Below are 18,445 nucleotides of genomic sequence, written 5' to 3'. Positions count from 1 at the left end.
CTGATTAGCAAGGTGCTATTTAATGAATTAGCTAGTTAAAGCTAGTCAAGTTTCCACTACTACAAATTTGAGATTACATGATATTTTTAAGTTAAATGTACGAATTAGCTTACTCAAATATTTCAAGTTCAGAGTAATTCAAATGTATGATTACAAAATAAAAATCTGCAAGTTCTGCTAACTTAAACTTTAAATTTCTTAACAACAAAAATTGAGGCAATTTTTTTTAAATTTTGCCAACTAATTTGGTTTTACAGTGCACCGTAACATTATTAAAACTTCTATACATTCGCTCATTCATGAACATGAGTCTGTTGGGTTCCTTTCCATCGGCTGTGGAGGTGAAGAATGAAGACTTCAAGTCCCTTGATTCTACACTCATTCACGGCATCATCAAGCTACACCTTTTAATTGGCGAAACTTGCATACTGTGCCTTTGAGAAGACTTGGAGAATTTTATATAAAAGTAATATTGGTAAGTTTGATGGAGTTTTCCTTCTCAGTTTTAGAACTCCTGGTGACTATATGATGTTGTTTTATGGAAAAGAGCAGCATGAACATTCTTCAAAACATGTCATTTTGTGTTTCATAAAAAGTAAAGAAAAAGAAAGTCACAGGGGTTTGAAATGACTGAACTAAAATCAAAAAGCATGTAGCATGGCATTCAAATATTTCAATTTCCCATGCTCAGTAACACTACACACTCTTGGGAAAAAATTATGCATGAAAGTACTATTTCAGGTACATAAACATCAATTTAACCGTATTCACACCAATTTGAATCACAAAGACCAATTAATTCACCCATAATTCACCCATCGCCCATTGATCTTCTTCACACATGATTTGACAGCATTTGCATTAACCGTATCTGCAAGGTGAACATTAGAGCGAGCTCATAGCCATTAACACGTTCCTCGCTGCATATACAGCCATGCCTGTGCAACAGCTGTCACTAAAATCTGTGCATGGATGAATGAGGTATACGCTCAGTTATGCTTTGATTATTACCATCCCATTTGTTAGCACAAGCACACTGCAATGCAGTTTTAATTAAGGTGATGATATTAAGAGATTTGTGTATATCAGGAAGTGTATGCATATCAGATCATTTACAGTGACCTTGAATGTGGATCATCCAATTGGAAATTAAAGGTCAAAACTGTCTGCTTATAATGAAGCATTTTTTAACAACTTTTCCAAAAAGAGAACATTTTGAGATGGATTTTTAAGTGAACAACTGTACAGCTCTGTTCCATAACCTAGTGAGCTGACTAGCGACTGATTTAAAATACTATATACACAGGCGATTCCAATAGTTTGAAGTTACCTTACATATGATACTCCTATAAGCATGTAAATATTGTGTAAAATGCATATTCGGCTGACAAAAAAGCATTATGAGATTGCTTTCTCTATGAAGAAGACATGCAATGCTGCCTAACATTTTGGCAAAAATGAGGTAACTTAGTGAATGACCTTTGTGTTGTTGAGTGATGCCCTAAAGTGCCCCTATTATGCTGTTTCGGTTATTACCTTTCATGTAGTGTGTAGAATAGAGCCTGACCGATAGGGGTTTTTGGGGGCTGACACCGATACCGATATTAAAAAGTAAAAAAATACAAATATCGATATATCGGCCTATATTCTTTGTGTTCCCAGTGGTGTGTCCAAACTTTTGACTAGTACTGTATATAGAATGCAGTATACATAATATAATTAAATTATACATAAATACAACAGAACAAACATACAAATGAAAATTATTTTTTTATTTGTATGTTATTTTCAGGTTTTTCATGTAGGTCTCTAGTTGAAAATTTTCAACTAGATTTTCAGGTACAGAAATAGTAATCAAATGTAAAATATCACTTCATAATCTTCACTGTATAAATATAGATTAACCCTTATAAAAGTTATTCAGTCAAGAGCCGTGAGTGATTTTTTTTCTGTCTTTTGTTATCTCCTCTTTTATGAGAAAACGCTTTCCTGCCATCGACAGGATTTTTCCATGTTTTTACTGTTATAGGGTAGGGGGCGCTATTACACAACTCTTGAATGAGTACAGAATCTCCTGATCAAAACACAGGTGAAGAAGAGGCAGGAACGAGCGATCATAAGCAGATGCATATGAAAAATAATGTGATCGTCAACATTAAACACCATATAAATCAAAACTGCCTAATGTTACTGAATGAAATGTAGACCCAGGACAAGCTCTAGGACTATGAAGCTTTGGGGGTGTTAATGGACTCGATCTACTCCATCTGTGTTTTGATCATCGTACCGACTTAACAGACTATGTTTACGATGATACTACCGGCATTTTGACATAATTTTGTGTGAGTATTCACGCTGTGAGATGAATGTCACATGTCTGTTTGTTTGATTTTTCAGTTGTGTTTTGATTCTGTCACGTGTTCCTTTGTCTTAGTTTCCTGCCACTTTTCTGTTTCCTAGGTTACACTTGTTAGTTAAAGGGGTCATTTACTGGCTTTTTTATTTTGTATACTGTTGTCTGAGGTCAACATATGATATTTGCGTGGTTTTTACATTCAAAAACATCATAATGAATAAGTAATAGGCTATTTTCTGCCCTGGTTTTTAGGCTCTCTCAAAAAACGCTCAGTTTTTATGGGCGTGCCGCACTGAAGACTTGGAAGTAAATGCCCATGGGTAGGATTGGATAAGATTTGCATATTTAATGAGCTTCAGATCCCCTGTCAGTACATGTTTTGAAAGCATGTGGGGAAACGTCAACCAGAATGAATCGCCCACAGGGCTCGCAAAATGTCTTTATCAAACAAACACAATGATTCATCTCTCATCCACCCACGGTTGATTTGAATGTTATTTTTTTATTAACTTTACTTGGCCCATCCCATCGATGAATATAACCACAAACCGTACACACACACACACACACGTGACCGAGTCTGATCACGAATCGCAATGAACCAGCAACACCACAAATAAAGGATTCTTCAGCCATTGACAGCGTGCTCAGTATGTTAAGTTAGACACGTACACATAATCAATACTGTCTGTTACCATTACAACGTGTGGGGCGCGTGTTCATATCGGTTGCATATACGCCGATGCCGATACATCTGCGACAGGCTCATATCGGCTGATCAAATCGGCAGACCAATAAATTGGTCGGGCTCTAGCAGAGAATAGCTGTTTGAAAATCTAAAATGTCTGCAAAGTTTTGAAGATAAAAGTGCACGATAAGTTATTATATATATAGAAGTTATTGTCTACCAAAAGAAAGAACCGATTCTGAACCGCCTGAAATGAGTTGTCAGTAATTCCAGCTTTACTTCTTGTTCGAACCTACGTAGGTTTGTAACAAATTTGCATAATGCCAGCCTATGGTCTTTATTGGCTGCCTGCCATCAAACACTGTAGTTGTAGCTTATGCTTGAAAGAGTTTGGTTTGTGGGGTGAACATGTCGGGAAGATGCCATTTTCTGCACTGCGAAAGCCAATCCATTTTACATGAACTTCCAAAAGATGAGGACTCGGGTTCCAATTGAAATGTTAAAACAGACGCCATCGTCACTGTTCGTATCTGTGTATACATATTTCATTTCAGACATCTGACCAATCAGAGCAGGGTAGGCTCTTGGAAAGGAGGGGTTTAGAGGGACTGTATACTTAAACAAACTTTTTTTCCAGGCACATTTGACCAATTCCAAACCCCATTAATCTTAATACCTACTATTCATTTTGTATTTAATAATTTATAAATGGTATATAATTGTTCATGAAGGCTGGAAATTAAAAACACCTCATATTCAGGTGTGCAGAATTATTAGGCATGTTGTCTTTTACAGATACAATTATATTTAACTCAGACTGAAAAGTAAAAAAATATGAAATGCCCATGAGAAGGATACAATACTAATGCAATACTAGACATTGGGTAAAGAATCCTAAAAAAGGATCCCCACTTCATAAGAATCACAAGCTGAAGTGTTGTAAAATACATGAAGAAGTGTAGTGAATACAGAAGACAAGCAAATACAGATTTGATAGTGACTCTTGAGGGACCAGCACCACACCCTCTTGTACAACTGTTTGGAGAATTAATCTTCCAGAATCTGGCAGTAAGTTTTGGGAGTTCATTTTTAGTCCATCTCCTATCCTGAAGTCCGTTCTGCAGAGATGGACTAAAAATGTACTCCCAAAACGTACTGCCAGATTCCAAAAGATGAATTTTTCAGACAGTGGTACAAGAGGATGTGGTGCTGGTCCTTCAAGAGTCACTCTCAACCTATCTGTCTATAATGCCTATAACATTAGTGTTCTGTATTCACAACCCTTCAGCTTGTGATTCTTATAAAGTGGGGATCATTTTTTAGGATTCTTTACCTAACTTAAGTCTCTGAGATCCTGACACCTTGCACTTCTGGAGACTCCAGGTAGGTTGCTGTTCTGAAAAATGGTGGCACTGGAGACTAAAGGGTTCCTGATGGTTTCACACTTAATTCTTCACCTTAATTCCTAATTCTTTTGCAGTTAAAGGGATAGTTCACCCAAAAATTAAAATTAGCCCATAATTTACTCACCCTCAAGTCATCCAAGGTGTATATGACATTCTTCTTTCAGACGAATAAAATCTGAGTTATATTACAAAAGTCCAGGCTAATCCAAGCTTAAGAATTGGATTCATAGTTGCTCTGTTTTTGAAGTCCATAAAAAGTGCATCTGTCCGTCATAAAACTGCTCCACGCAGCTCCGGGGTGTTAATAAAGGCCTTCTGAAGCGAATCGATGCGTTTGTGTAAGAAAAATATCCATATTTAAAACTTTATCAAGTAGAGTTCCAGCCGATCGCCTCCCATGGAAAAGTGTTGAATGTTGAAAGTGAGATGTCATGACGAGCGGACCTGGTCGTGTTAGTCTTTCGATTGGTAGGGGAACTTTCAACAATTTTTCCATAAATTGAACAGGGAAGGCGTCGGCCGAAAGTTTACTTCATAAAGTTTTAAATATGGATATTTTTCTTACACAAACGCGTCGATTCGCTTCAGAAGGCCTTTATTAACACCTCAGAGGCGCGTGGAGCAGTTATATGACGGACAGATGCATTTTTTATGGACTTCAAAAACAGAGCAACTATGAATCCAATTCTAAAGCTTGGATTAGCCTAGACTTTTGTAATATAACTCATATTTTTACTCATATTCGTCTGAAAGAAGAATGTCATATACACCTAGGATGACTTGAGGGTGAGTAAATTATGGGCTAATTTTAATTTTTGGGTGAACTATCCCTTTAACTGCAAAAGAATTAGGAATTAAGGTGAAGAATTAAGTGTGAAACCATCAGGAACCCTTTAGTCTCCAGTGCCACCATTTTCCAGAACAGCAACCTACCTGGAGTCTCTAGAAGTGCAAGGTGTCAGGATCTCAGAGACTTAAGTTAGGTAAAGAATCCTAAAAAATGATCCCCACTTTATAAGAATCACAAGCTGAAGCGTCTGAAAGAAGAATGTCATGTACACCTAGGATGACCTGAGGGTGAGTAAATTATGGGCTAATTTTCATTTTTGGGTGAACTATCCCTTTAACATGTCTTTTCTTCGCCACCTATTTTTTTCTGACCCTGCTGACCCAATGAACATTTCACTGTCCAATGGTCATGGCTTAACTGCAATGTCTAGTATTGCATTAGTATTGTATCCTTCTCATCGCCATTTAATAATTTTTGACTTTTCAGTCTGAGTTAAATATCATTTTATCTGTAAAAGAATACATGCCTAATAATTCTGCACATCTTAATATACGTTTTTTTTCATTTCCAGCCTTCATGAACAATTATACTGCATATCACTTAAAATTATTAAATACAAAATTAATAGTAGTTATTAAGATTAATGTGGTTTGGAATTGGTAAAATATGATCAGAAAATCAACATGTCTAATGATTCTGCATGCAGTGTAAGCAGTGTCTTCTTGCGCTTGAATGGACAATTTTTTTACACAAAATTGTGTCAAAATGTCCGTCTTGGCGAGTATCCTAGTAAACCTAGTTGGTTATACTTTAAGTGAACAGTCAAGAAAGAAAATGCATGTGTACAGTATCCGTGCAATATGTCTTAAAGTGACAGCAGCCTAAAAGTCAGACTTGGTGCAACAAATTACTCAATGCTCTTGACTGAATAACTTTAGTAACTTCAATAAGATTCAACTATATTTAATTTATACAGTGAAAACTATGCAGTTATTTTACATTTGATTAGGCTACTACAAAATCTGAAAAGCACTGTTTATTTAATTTGTATGTAATTCTAGAGTGTTTTTTTGTGCTATTTTGCTTGTAGTTTGATTATTTGTTACTTATGCTGTTTACTTAACTTTAAAGCTGCAGTCCGTAACTTTTTGGGGTTAAAAATTATCCTAAATAAATTTTTGAGCAAGTACATAACTGGCTGGTTATGTAATTGCTCAAAAATTTTCAAAACAATCTGCTTTCCTTAGCTTGATTTACAACAGTAAGCTTGTAATAATGTTTTTAATTCCAGTGGTACTGGTGGATTTCCGCGGGAAATTCAAGCTCATCTTTGTGTCATTACGTCACATCTGTACACACAAATATATGGTGTTCCAGCTAGTAGGCTATATTGCATGTGAGGATGTTGGAGGTGGGGATTTGTAGCCTTTTCTCACAGCACCTGAAAGGTTCAAACGACAATCATCAGTGACAACTGGAGATTCACCCGTTGTAAAATGCAAAAGACTTCGGACTTTCGGAGTGGCTACAGAAAAAAAAGAGACTGCAACCGGGCCCAGGCGAAAACAAGGCTTTTGAAAGGTGGCATGAACTCTGTGTTTGGGAGGGGGGGTTTCTGCTGGACAGGTAAGACATTTCAATGGTTAAATTATGTAACAGTAGCACACTTGTTTGCTTAATTCATACAGTTACGGAGTTTGCTTTGTTGTGCCTTTCTCGTTTTGCTATGTGCATTTATGATAAATATCAATTCTTTTGTACTTGCTATGAGAGGGAACAATTCACCTCTACGCCGCATTAATTTGTTGGTATATGACAGTTAGAAATTAAACTGCACAGAAATGGAAAATGAACTACAGGTAGCCCTAATTCACATTAAATAAAGTCACGCAATGCTGATGTTGTTAACATTAACAATTTGAAAATAAAGTATAATTTACACAGTTTAATGTGATATGATAAGCGATCGTTAGATTTAATCATCGCGATTTATTGCAATGCTTTTTTCCCTTAGTTGGTCAGAACAAAAGTGGATGTTAGCTACTTGTTCAGATGACATATTCCGGTGAAAATTCATATGTTGGTCATACTTTCAAAAAATAGAATCTGTGATTCCGAATGACAGTATCCACACCGGCGCGGTGACTGACAGCCGACACAATTCTCCTCAAAACATTGGATTCATCCGTGCTGTGCCATGCCGAGGCACAATTCACGTAAAGTTGACAGCAGATTTCGAATAGAGATGGCGACAAAGAGGAAAAACTACGGACTGCAGCTTTAATGGTGTTTTTGGAATGTATGTTTTATATTATATTTATGTAGATTTATTTTCATTTGTATTGTTCTGGCATTCCATATAAAAATCTTACAAGTAAAAATTACTAGCCAATGGCGAATTTAGCTTCAGTGTGTCCGTAAAGGGTTGAATGTATATTATGAGAAAATGTAATTATTATTATTTTTTTTCTTTCTTGGATGCTATTGTCGGAGACATAAAAAATAGAAACATTTAAAATAGCATAATAAGGGCACTTAAAGGGTTAGTTCACCCAAAAATGAAAATTCTGTCATTAATTACTCACCCTCATGTCGTTCGACACCCGTAAGACCTCCGTTCATCTTCGGAACACAAATGAAGATATTTTTGTTGAAAGCTGATGGCTGAGAAAGGCTTCAGACAGGCCTCCATTGGCATTCAGTACATTTACACTCCCAAGATCCATAAAAGGCACTTAAAACGTCGTTACAAAGTCCATCTCACCACAGTGACTCTACAATAATTTTACGATGCGACGACAATAGTTTTTGTGCGCAAAAAAAAATCAAAGTAACGACTTTATTCAACCTCTTCTTGTCTTCCGTGTATGTCTCCACGACGCATGCGCGAGAATATGACGTAGCGCCGGCGTTCGGGAATCCATGAAATGCACACTTTAGTCCCATTTTGAGCATTACGCCGAGACCTAAAGCACGATCAATGTAGAATTCAACGGCTGAGATACGCGTGTCTTCCTCTGCTTGTAAACAAATCGCTTCTGGGTCATGTGTCCGAACGCCGGATCTGCGTCATATTCTCGCGCATGCGTCGTGGAGGCACACACGGAAGACAAGAAGAGGTTGGATAAAGGTGTTATTTTGAATTTTTTTTGCGCACAAAAACTATTGTCGTCGCATCGTAAAATTATTGTAGAGTCACTGTGGTGAGATGGACTTTGTAACGACGTTTTAAGTGCCTTTTATGGGTCTTGGGAGTGTAAATGTACTGAATGCCAATGGAGGCCTATCTGAAGCCTTTCTCAGCCATCAGCTTTCAACAAAAATATCTTCATTTGTGTTCCGAAGATGAACAGAGGTCTTACGGGGGTCGAACGACATGAGGGTGAGTAATTAATGACAGAATTTTCATTTTTGGGTGAACTAACCCTTTAATAAGGCTGACTAGGTAGGTGGCTCACTAGGATTTTCTCATATATATCGATAATATAGATATGATTATTATAAATCTGCCTCAACTCTACCATTGGACGGCATTCATATGGTTTCCTTTCCATCTTGTCTAGTTCAACAGTTTTTCAGCCTGGTGCATAGATGATGTTGATTTGATTTTGTGATGTTTGTTCCTTGATGTCAAGTGATAGTTTGTGATATCCAGATCAAAATGAGTTTAGAATCACTCAACCATTTAAATCAAATCAAACTGTTATCCCACCAATTATGGGTGCAGGAAATGTGTTGGATTTTCAACATGCAACCCTTTAAAACCACTGAGGTGAGAAATGAGCTTTGATCAGCGTGGGGTTTCGAATGCATGAGATCACAAGCAGCACACATGCGCTACAACATGCTTTTGCGCTGTAGGGCACAGGGCTTGTCACATACCGGGCTTTACAGAAAAATTGCAGTGGTCTGAAAAGAGATCCACGATAGATGGTATTTCTAGATTGAAATAAACACAGAGAAGGGACAAGGGAAATGGGCACACACAAGGTAAACTGTCAGAAAACAACAGTGCAACCTTACACTAGGTGGCAAAGTACATGAACAGACAGGTAGTTACATTTGCAGCTACTTACCAACATACAGGTCTGGCTTAGAGTTAGTAGAACATGCATATTCTACTGTGTGTGCGCAGTGTAATAAATGCTTACATACATATAAATACATACATATTTGCCACCTAATATCGTAAGACTGTGCCGTGAAGGCAGATGCAAGTAAAAGAGAAGATTATAGTTAAGATTACATAGAAGACAGAATGTACAGTTACTGTGAAAAAGCATGCAGAAAACAGAAATGAAGGCCACTATTAAAAAAAAGAAGGGAAGTTACATATTGGAGCGCACAGAGAAATAGAAGCTATAGCAGGAACAGGAATTCACCCAAAAATTTTAATTCGGTCATCATTTACTCACCCTGAAGTAGTTCTAAACCTGTATTACTTTCTTATGGCAAAAGGTTGTATTATGAAGAATGTTCATGCTGTTTTTCAATCAATCAATCAATCAATCAATCAATCAATCAATCAATCAATCAATCAATCAATCAATCAATCAATCAATCAATCAATCAATCAATCAATCAATCAATCAATCAATCAACGATCAATCAATCCATCCATCCATCCATCCATCCATCCATCCATCCATCCATCCATCCATCCATCCATCCATCCATCTCTTCTGAAGACTTGTTAGGTTTGTCAGTGCTCAACAATAATGTCTTTGTTTCTGTTGGCAACATTTTTCCTGGCTACATCACAAATACAATACAAATTGATTTTTCCATTTTATTAAATGGTAGAAAGCAGCCTGGACATTCTTTAAAAATCCTTTTTTGATCCATGGAAGAATGACATGAAAAAATGATGACAAAATATTTATTTTTGGATGAAATATGTTAAAGTCAGTGCAGACACCCACCTTTCAACCACCTCGATATCAAAACAGAAGCGTTTATCAATCGAGTCAGTCTTTCTCCTAATACAGGACTTCAGTCTGAACTTCTCTGGAGGGTTTGACAAGACACCATTCTGTGAAAAGAGAGAGACAGACAGTGAGGATCTGATGCAAACAGCACCTCTGTTCTCACATGAGCATCCTTGTACCTGTTTAGCCGTGGGCTTCGCCTCGGTGTTGCACATGCTGAAGGTCTTGCTAACTTTCTCATATGTACAATAATGCCGTATCCACGTGCAGCCCAAAGGCCCTGCAACATACACATAAAAAGTGCAAATCTGATATACATGTATTATATTTTTACAAAAATATATAATGTATGGTTCTAAATAGCACAAAATGACTCCCCCAAAAAGCACTATATGGGCAACAACATGTATTTCCAACACAATACATGTAAGATATGCATGTGTGGACTACAACTCATTCTTTAAAAGGGTTAAGTGGCAACACGTAGCTTTATTATTTAAAAGTAACTTGTAATAATTATATTTTAGAATAGAAAATGTTTAATGTTAAAAATTGAAAATAAAATCTTTGTACTAAATATGCATTTATAATTTGTATTTTTAGCTGATATATTAGCATTTTCACTGAAATGATTTAATATATTTTGGCTGATATTTATATAGTTTGATTTTAAAACATAAAAAAAACATATATTTTATATTAGCAATATATTTAGCATATAACTCTTCTTCACTAAAATAGCCACTGTATATTATGTATCAGTCCACAAGAGGGCAATGTTTTTCTTTCCTGGAATCGGCCATTCTCTGTTGTATCTGAAATTATTTGATGATAATCAAAAGTAATGTGTTTACATGATTTTGTTTTGGCATTTCCTCTGCAATGTGAAGGAAAACAGGAAAAAACAGGATAAGACTTGAGTGAGGTTATTTAGGGAAGAGTGAGGTTATTTAGGGAAGATAAATATGAAGGCACATGAAAACCAAATTCTAGACCTGTTTTCGCCATGCTTTGAAAAAAAGTGCCTGGCATGGAAATACACAGGCTGTCTGTCCTTCTGTTTGCTCACCACTCTTGCCTGAAAGATTGAAGACTGTCCATATGACACTCACGTTTCTCCTGGACATAGAGGTATCCCTCCATAGTCCACTGGCCCGGGGGCTTCTGGTCTTGATCTGCAGATCGAACTCTCTTCATCAGCATTTCTACTTCCTGCTTGGTGCTCATAAAGTTGTTTCTTGTCTTCATCCAACAAATAAAACACACAAATGCAATCAGATAATGGGAACCGTATCTCAGCAATGCAACTGCCATTTTAAAAATAGCCTTTCATAATTGATCTGACAGATGAGAATTTTTTTGAAACCATACATGGCACTGAAATAAGCAATAGACATCTACAGTACATAAACATCTGAATGATCTGTTCCAAAAGAAAGTGGCAGAAATGAAACCACATACAACACTCTAAGGGCCCTATTTTAACGATCTGAGTGCATGGTCTGAAGCGAATGGCGCAGGTGCACTTAGGGCGTGTCCGAGAATGTGTGTCTGAACGTGTCGAAATTCAATTAATGTCTATTTCAGTACGTTACAATTATATTTCCAGAAAGAATGTGGTTATTTTTGTTATTTTTAATGAGGCTGAGCTGTATTTTCCATCTAAACGCATCACAGCTCTGTGGACCAGCACTAGTAGAATAGCTAGCCTTCCGTTGAAGCTGCCATTTTCCATTTGATCATAACTTTGACTGATGTGGGTCATCAGCCAATCAAATTTTGATGTGTAGTGATAGAACGCCTCAGAGGCCCAGCGATGTGTTGGCGCTACTGGTAACAGTAGTGCATACAGTGCATGATTGTATCTTGTATGTATTGGTGTGTGTGTGGTGTTGTTATGGCGGTGGCGTGGGGTGTGTTGATCGTTAGTGAAGGCCCTGACTGAAACCCCACGGTACGCTACTGTTAATGAGTCATGGGTGTGTTTTGGGGCATAACATGCAATAAACCAATCAGAGTCTCATCTCCCATTCCCTTTAAAAGTCGTTTGCACCATGGGGATTGGCTATTTACATGGTGGAATTTGAGAGCGGAAAGACTGAACTTTTTATTCCTTTTATTTTTCATATTTAAAAATGTTTGTCTGCAGCTGCGCGTTCCTGTGTGTGTAATAAGCAGAGTGTACGTGTGTTGTGCACCCGCCTATAGGCACATATTACTAACGCACCCTTTAAATAACACAAAAAATATTGACTTTAGACCAGGTTTTGTTGGTCAATGGCGCAGTTGTTTTCAGTTGCCTCAAAATAGCAATGCGCCAACAATGAGCCTGAACACACCTCGTTCTCAGACCAGCACGCCCATGGGCGAGAGCATTTGCTATTTAAACAATGTGTTGCTGGAAAATGATAACTGCGTCGGGCTGAAACTATCAAAAAACACTTGCGTTGCGCCTGGCGTCGCATTGCGCCGGGTGTTTGATAGGGCCCTACATTGTTAATAGTCACAAGCATCACATGCAATCTAGGCTTATTGGCCTCTACCTACATTTTTGTAAAACTCCAAAAATGCACCTATACATACAATTCAGTGCAGTTTCCAGTTGTAATGAACACTAGTGGGGGTAAGACACCAACAAATTTGATTTCCTTTCACATTATAATTACGGAGGCATATTATCTGTAAATAAAGGCTTTTTGGAAACACTTTAGAATAATGTTCCGTCATTAATGAATAACAACACAGGAACAAATGAGTAACGTAATATAAACATTCTAGTAACTACTATTAACTTCATTAACATGAAACTCTGATTAATGAATGAGTGAGTAATAGCGCGCACCATTAGCTAATCAGTAACAACTATTTGTTTCACACCTCCCAGAGGAATACTAAGAACTACTACTATATACAGGTTCATAATTAATGTGAGCAATGCATAATGTATAATTACAGTAATTCTAAAGTGAAGATCATGGTAACCCATAGACCTGACTCAAGTACTACAAAATCCTTCAGAAGAACAGTATTTGCAACAGTATTCTAAAGTGAAAAGCATGATAACTCTCTAATAATGACTAAAGTTATTGTATAGTTTTGAGCTTTTTGTAAGGTTTTGGATAGTAATGACTCATGCAAGGCCTAAAACTTTAACTAAACCGTGTTGCCACGCCTACCAATGGCAAGTGACTTAAGAAAATTTATCGCCAATAAAAATGTTTTACCAGCCATGAAAAAGGTTTTTGCAAAAACAGGCAGTTGTGAAACCAACATTTCCAAATGTAAAATATGTAAATGCACAACATAGTCTTCACTGTTTAAATCAAACATAGATTAATACTTATTAAAGTTATGTAAGTTATTCAGTCAAGGGCAGTGAGTGATTTTTCTTTGTCTTTTGTTTGGTTAACATTAAGGACACAGACAGCAGCAGGTATATATTAGGCTGCTGTCACTTTAAAACCTATTTTAAATGGATCCAATATACTGATACACACAGGCTTTCTTTCTCAACTGTTTTTGATCACTTCAGATACTCGTTAATATAATAACGATAGATAACGATACTCGTTAATACGGGCATTTTCAAGCACAAGAAGACGTGAAAGTTCAATTCAGGTCTTGTGACGCAAGTTTCTGGGTTTGTGTTTCAGATGTTATTACAAGTGTTATTACATCCTTCTAAAGGAATTACAGGCCATTTGGATCAGTATTCTAAAGCAAATATTATAGCTACCCAAAAGTAATGACTCAAGTGTGTTATTACTTCCTTCTAAATGAATTACTAATTATTTGGATCAGTATTCTAAAGCAAATATTATAGTAACCCACTAGCAATGACTCAAGGGTTTTACCAAATCCGTCAGAAATCCTCTTGTATACTGTATATACACCAATTGCATTCAAATTATGTCCGTCACAGTTTGCTGGAAAGAAATGAAAAGAAATGGCTTCATATCCTTCTATTGTTCCCTGGAGTACTGACATCACAGCCAAATACATCAATGTGAACTATCAATGACACGCCTACAATATTAAAGGTGCCTGTCCTGCGGGAGTGAATTACTGTTAAGCCTAACGTCTCACGCTTTCACAGCAGTGTTAATTCAGCGAATGCCGCAGTGCTGGCATAGTGCTGCAGCACAGGTCTTTTGTGCTTTAGATCTACATCAGCTTCGAGCTTACTGTGACAGTGATGCAAAGAAAAGGTCAAAGGTCATGGATCCCAGACACAGAGATGCTGACGAGCAGCAGGAAGTGGTTTATAAAAGGCCAATATTGATCAAAGACACACAGAGCAGGTTACAGTCTAAAGAACAGAGGGCAAAAGGTTTTTGGTGCAAGCCTTTTTTTTTGAACACCATGTCGCTTCATAAATATTTTCAGAAGGGAAAGCATATTTTTGGTCAAAAGGAGGCTAAGTGAAAAACCTGAAAGAGAAGCTGGATGACTCACAGGAGACGTGCACTTACATTCTGCAGGTTAAACTGTAACTGTTGTTTGTAGGGCTCAAATTCGTGGGCCAGCTCATAACCCTCATGGTAGAAGGTGAACAAACCCTGTAGGAAGGCCAAGAGCTGCAACCCAAACAAGATGTAAATACAAGTTTCCATATTATGCCTTTAACACAACATATCTACTGTATCACTTTCTCAGTGCAAACAGGGATTTAACAATATTTTGTGGCAGTTGGTAAATTCTCGGAATAGCTAAAGGTGTCACATAACTGCTCGATCAAAAAGACTGACATAAAATTCAATTGGAACTTTCAAAACAGTGTGTTAAAATAGGAGTATTTTTATAATTAAAAGGTTTTACACAGAAATAAATGAATGGTAATTTTTTAAAATGTTTAAAACAATGTACACTCACATGAGATGGAGATTTTAGTCATATCAGTAGCCTAATAAAAAGTGTTTAATTTTATCTACTGGCAAAAACTGACAGTTCTTATCCCTTGGGTGTACTGTGTGACTGTTTTGAGGAGATCAAATGTTGGATGGCTAATAATTTTTGGCAATTAAATGAAAGCAAAAGCAAAATTTAGATTTTAGGCCCATCCAGGTCTAGCCTGGTCCTACCAGACTCTCGTACATTTCATTTGTACAGAGAGTCTGGCCACTCTCCATTGACAAGCGTTAACTTCCTTGAAGGCGGGTACTCTGTTGAAGTTTAAAACTATTGGATCTGCCCAGAGCCACTCTGGATCTGCCATAACCAATCGCTAACGTTTGGTCGTGAAGCATGTCATCTCAAATTAGTGCACGACATCAACGTCATGGTTCTCAGACACTCCCTCTGTTTGCTGATTGGACCGGTTTAAATTTGACTGGAGAAAAACAGATAATATACCGCAATCCCAGACGGAGTACTGAAGGAAAATGAAAATTAAGAGGAAGTACGTAGGAGGGCGGAGCCAGGCTAATCCAGGTCTTCATGTCCTTTTAATTGAGGTTCTATCTCTGCCACTGTTCAACCTAATGTAAGGAATCTTGGGATTACATTCGATTGATTTTGGGCATTTGTCGACGATTTCGCAAAACCTGTCGGCGAGTCAAAATCAGGGCTAAAATCGGGAAGTGTGAACTCGGCATTAGAGAAGGGCAGAAATGATTTATTGTAAATACAATTACAACCCTACAACCTCAAATTACTTAGGGAAGACATTTACTTAACTCACTTAAGACACTGACTGGATTGTTAGTGCACAGACCTGATGTGGCTATGGTAAGTGCATTGTGCATTAAGTTATTCATCTATTGACCCAAAAATGAAAATGATCCCATAATTTACTCACCCTCAAGCCATCTTAGGTGTATATGACTTTCTATTTTCAGTCAAACACAATCAGAGTTACATTAAAAAATATCCTGGCTCTTCCTAGCTTTATACTGGGAGTGATAGCTCAAAAACACACCTCCATCCATCATAAAAGTAATCAAAATGGCTCCAGGGGGTTAATAAAGGCCTTCTGAAGTGAAGCGATGCATTTTTGTAAGAAAAATATCCATATTCATACATTTCTAAACTATAATCACTGGCTTCCGGTAACGGTCGTATGCAAGTCGAATTCTGGCAGAAGAGTGACCTCTGACCCGACGCATGATGTATTGACGAATGCGGAAGTGCAGAGGATAGGACAAAACAAAACACCGGATGCAAATTACAAGTCTAAAATTTGAATTTTTAAAGATAAATGTTAGAGGATTCTAATATAAGAGAAGAGGAGGTTTGTTGCCCAGCCCACCACTAGAGGCGTGTACTCTTACCTAAGCTTACGCTACTCCTACATCATACGTCATGCGTCGGGTCAGAGGTCACTCTTCCATTGGAAGTCAACTCGCGTGTGGCCGTTACCGGAAGTCAGTGATTATAGTTTATAAAGTTATAAATATGTATGTTTTTCTTAAAAAAACACATCACTTCGCTTAGAAGGCTTTTATTAACCCCACTGGAGCCGTATGGATTACTTTTATGATGGATGGATGCAATCTTTGGGCTTCAAAAGGCAATCATTTACTCCCATTATAAAGCTTGGAAGAGCCAGGATATTTTTATGACTGCGTTTGGCTGAAAGAAGAAAGTCATATACACCTAGGATTGCTTGAGGGCGAGTAAATTATGGGATTATTTGAATTTTTGGGTGAACTAACCCTTTAAGGCCACTGCAACAATTTGACTTTCTGATAGTGACTTTAGCACAAGACTTCAAAGATGCTGGAGTCACACAACGAAACACAAGAGCAGAACAGACTGCGGTGCTTCTGGTAGATTAACAGCATCGTTTTTCCCATGCCAGGTTATAAACACTGGATGCCCCTCTAAATCTATACAGCACATTCTCTGACTCACTTTACTGCTCACACTTATGCATATAAATATGTTTAATGCAGGAATGATGCATTAATGCATCATGTATATTATGTCCATTGTTGTAATTTGTGAGGTTCAGCTGTTGTGCATTTTACCCAATCTATTTTCTGAGTGGAGATTTAGATGGCAAACATGAAAAGGGCTTAAAAATGAATAGTAAGAGCACTTCCTCTCAAACTATGTTTAATAGCAAGAAACTTTCTATTGGTTCATAATTGAAGGATCAACTTAGACGCAAAGGTTCCTCACAAAAATTAATTAGAAATAAGACGATTGCCCTATCGATATTTTGTCCCTCCGCATCCAGTAAAAGAAAAGGATTCGAAAAATGAACATGGGTTGCATCTCAGATCATTTGATATAGGACAAATGTTTGAGATTATATTGAGATTTATGACTTTTGGTTGCAGTTACTGTATAGACTTGTTTGATCAACCAAATTCTGTCATCATTCACTCACTCTCATTCATTCCAAACCTGTATGGACTTACTTTCTCCTGCGGAACATACAAGAATGTATTTTGAGGAATGCCTGTGTTTTTTGTCCATAGAATGAAAGTCAATGGTAACCAGAACACTTTTTTTGCCAACATTCTTCAAAATATCTGCCGCCCAGATAAAGAAAATCACACAGGTTTGGAATGACATGATGGTGAGTAAATTATGACTGATGTACTATCACTTAAATAGTTCAGGGGTGATTGTGGGACAGGAAATGACAGCTGAGGTTTCATCAAGTAGGCATGATAAGAGTGTGATTGTGACTTCAGAGGTCAAACTCTCCACCTATTTCCTGTTGGCTTGATTCTCATTACATTACGGGCATCTGATTTGTTTTGACTATACGTTTTTGTGTTTATGTGCATAAGAGTGGCTTTTGAGCTTCAGTTTGGAGACAAACTTCATGTCTAAATATAAGAGGTATAATATGCATCACAAAGATCTTACCGGCTCAACAAATTCAAATTTCTTCTTCTCTTGAACCTCCTGGATTTTGAAGACGTATTCTAGCGAGGCGTCATAAAAGAGTTGCCTTTCCTTATCAATCTGAGCGTCAGCCTGCAAATGAACAAAGAGAGCTGTTACCCTAGAGACAGACAGAAAGCGATGACTGCCAGGCTTGTACGCTCATTTGGACGTGTTTGGGCTTTGGTTAATCGTTACATGTGAGAATTTCTGGCTCGGCTTTGTGAGAATTTGTGTAGCAACAAGCTAAACAAACACACAGGAACATCTCTGAACAGCAGGAAAGAGGAATGAAGGGGGAAAAACAGAAACTGAAGCTTTTAAACGCTGATGTTTTCAAAAGGATTAGTCATCCAAAAATGGAAATTTGATCGTTATTTACTCATATGTTGTTTAAACCCATATTACTTTCTTCTGTGAAACACAAAAGGAGAAATT

The 18,445-nt window shown here is 37.3% G+C and overlaps 1 protein-coding gene across 10 annotated transcripts in view; it reads right to left on the bottom strand.

The window, feature by feature from the left end:
- The window catches only part of arhgap42b (Rho GTPase activating protein 42b), a 225,038-nt gene that overhangs the window by 36,607 nt on the left and 169,986 nt on the right, over positions 1-18,445 (bottom strand). For 6 of the 10 annotated variants that reach the window (XM_079826055.1, XM_079826056.1, XM_079826059.1 and 3 more), the window contains exons 6-11: positions 17,990-18,100; positions 14,641-14,745; positions 11,281-11,410; positions 10,348-10,448; positions 10,163-10,272; positions 9,123-9,179 (exon numbers count right to left, since the gene is read on the bottom strand). In XM_079826055.1, coding sequence (XP_079682181.1) covers positions 9,123-9,179; positions 10,163-10,272; positions 10,348-10,448; positions 11,281-11,410; positions 14,641-14,745; positions 17,990-18,100 — 614 coding nt within the window. The remainder of the gene's footprint in view (positions 1-9,122; positions 9,180-10,162; positions 10,273-10,347; positions 10,449-11,280; positions 11,411-14,640; positions 14,746-17,989; positions 18,101-18,445) is intronic. The other 4 variants (XM_079826058.1, XM_079826061.1, XM_079826057.1 and 1 more) reach the window with 1 other exon arrangement.

This window comes from Gobio gobio (genome assembly GCF_949357685.1).
Source record: "Gobio gobio genome assembly, chromosome: 9".
Lineage (NCBI taxonomy): Eukaryota > Metazoa > Chordata > Actinopteri > Cypriniformes > Gobionidae > Gobio > Gobio gobio.
The sequence above is the reverse complement of the archived record's forward strand: the minus strand, read 5'-3'. Positions and strand labels throughout refer to the sequence as shown.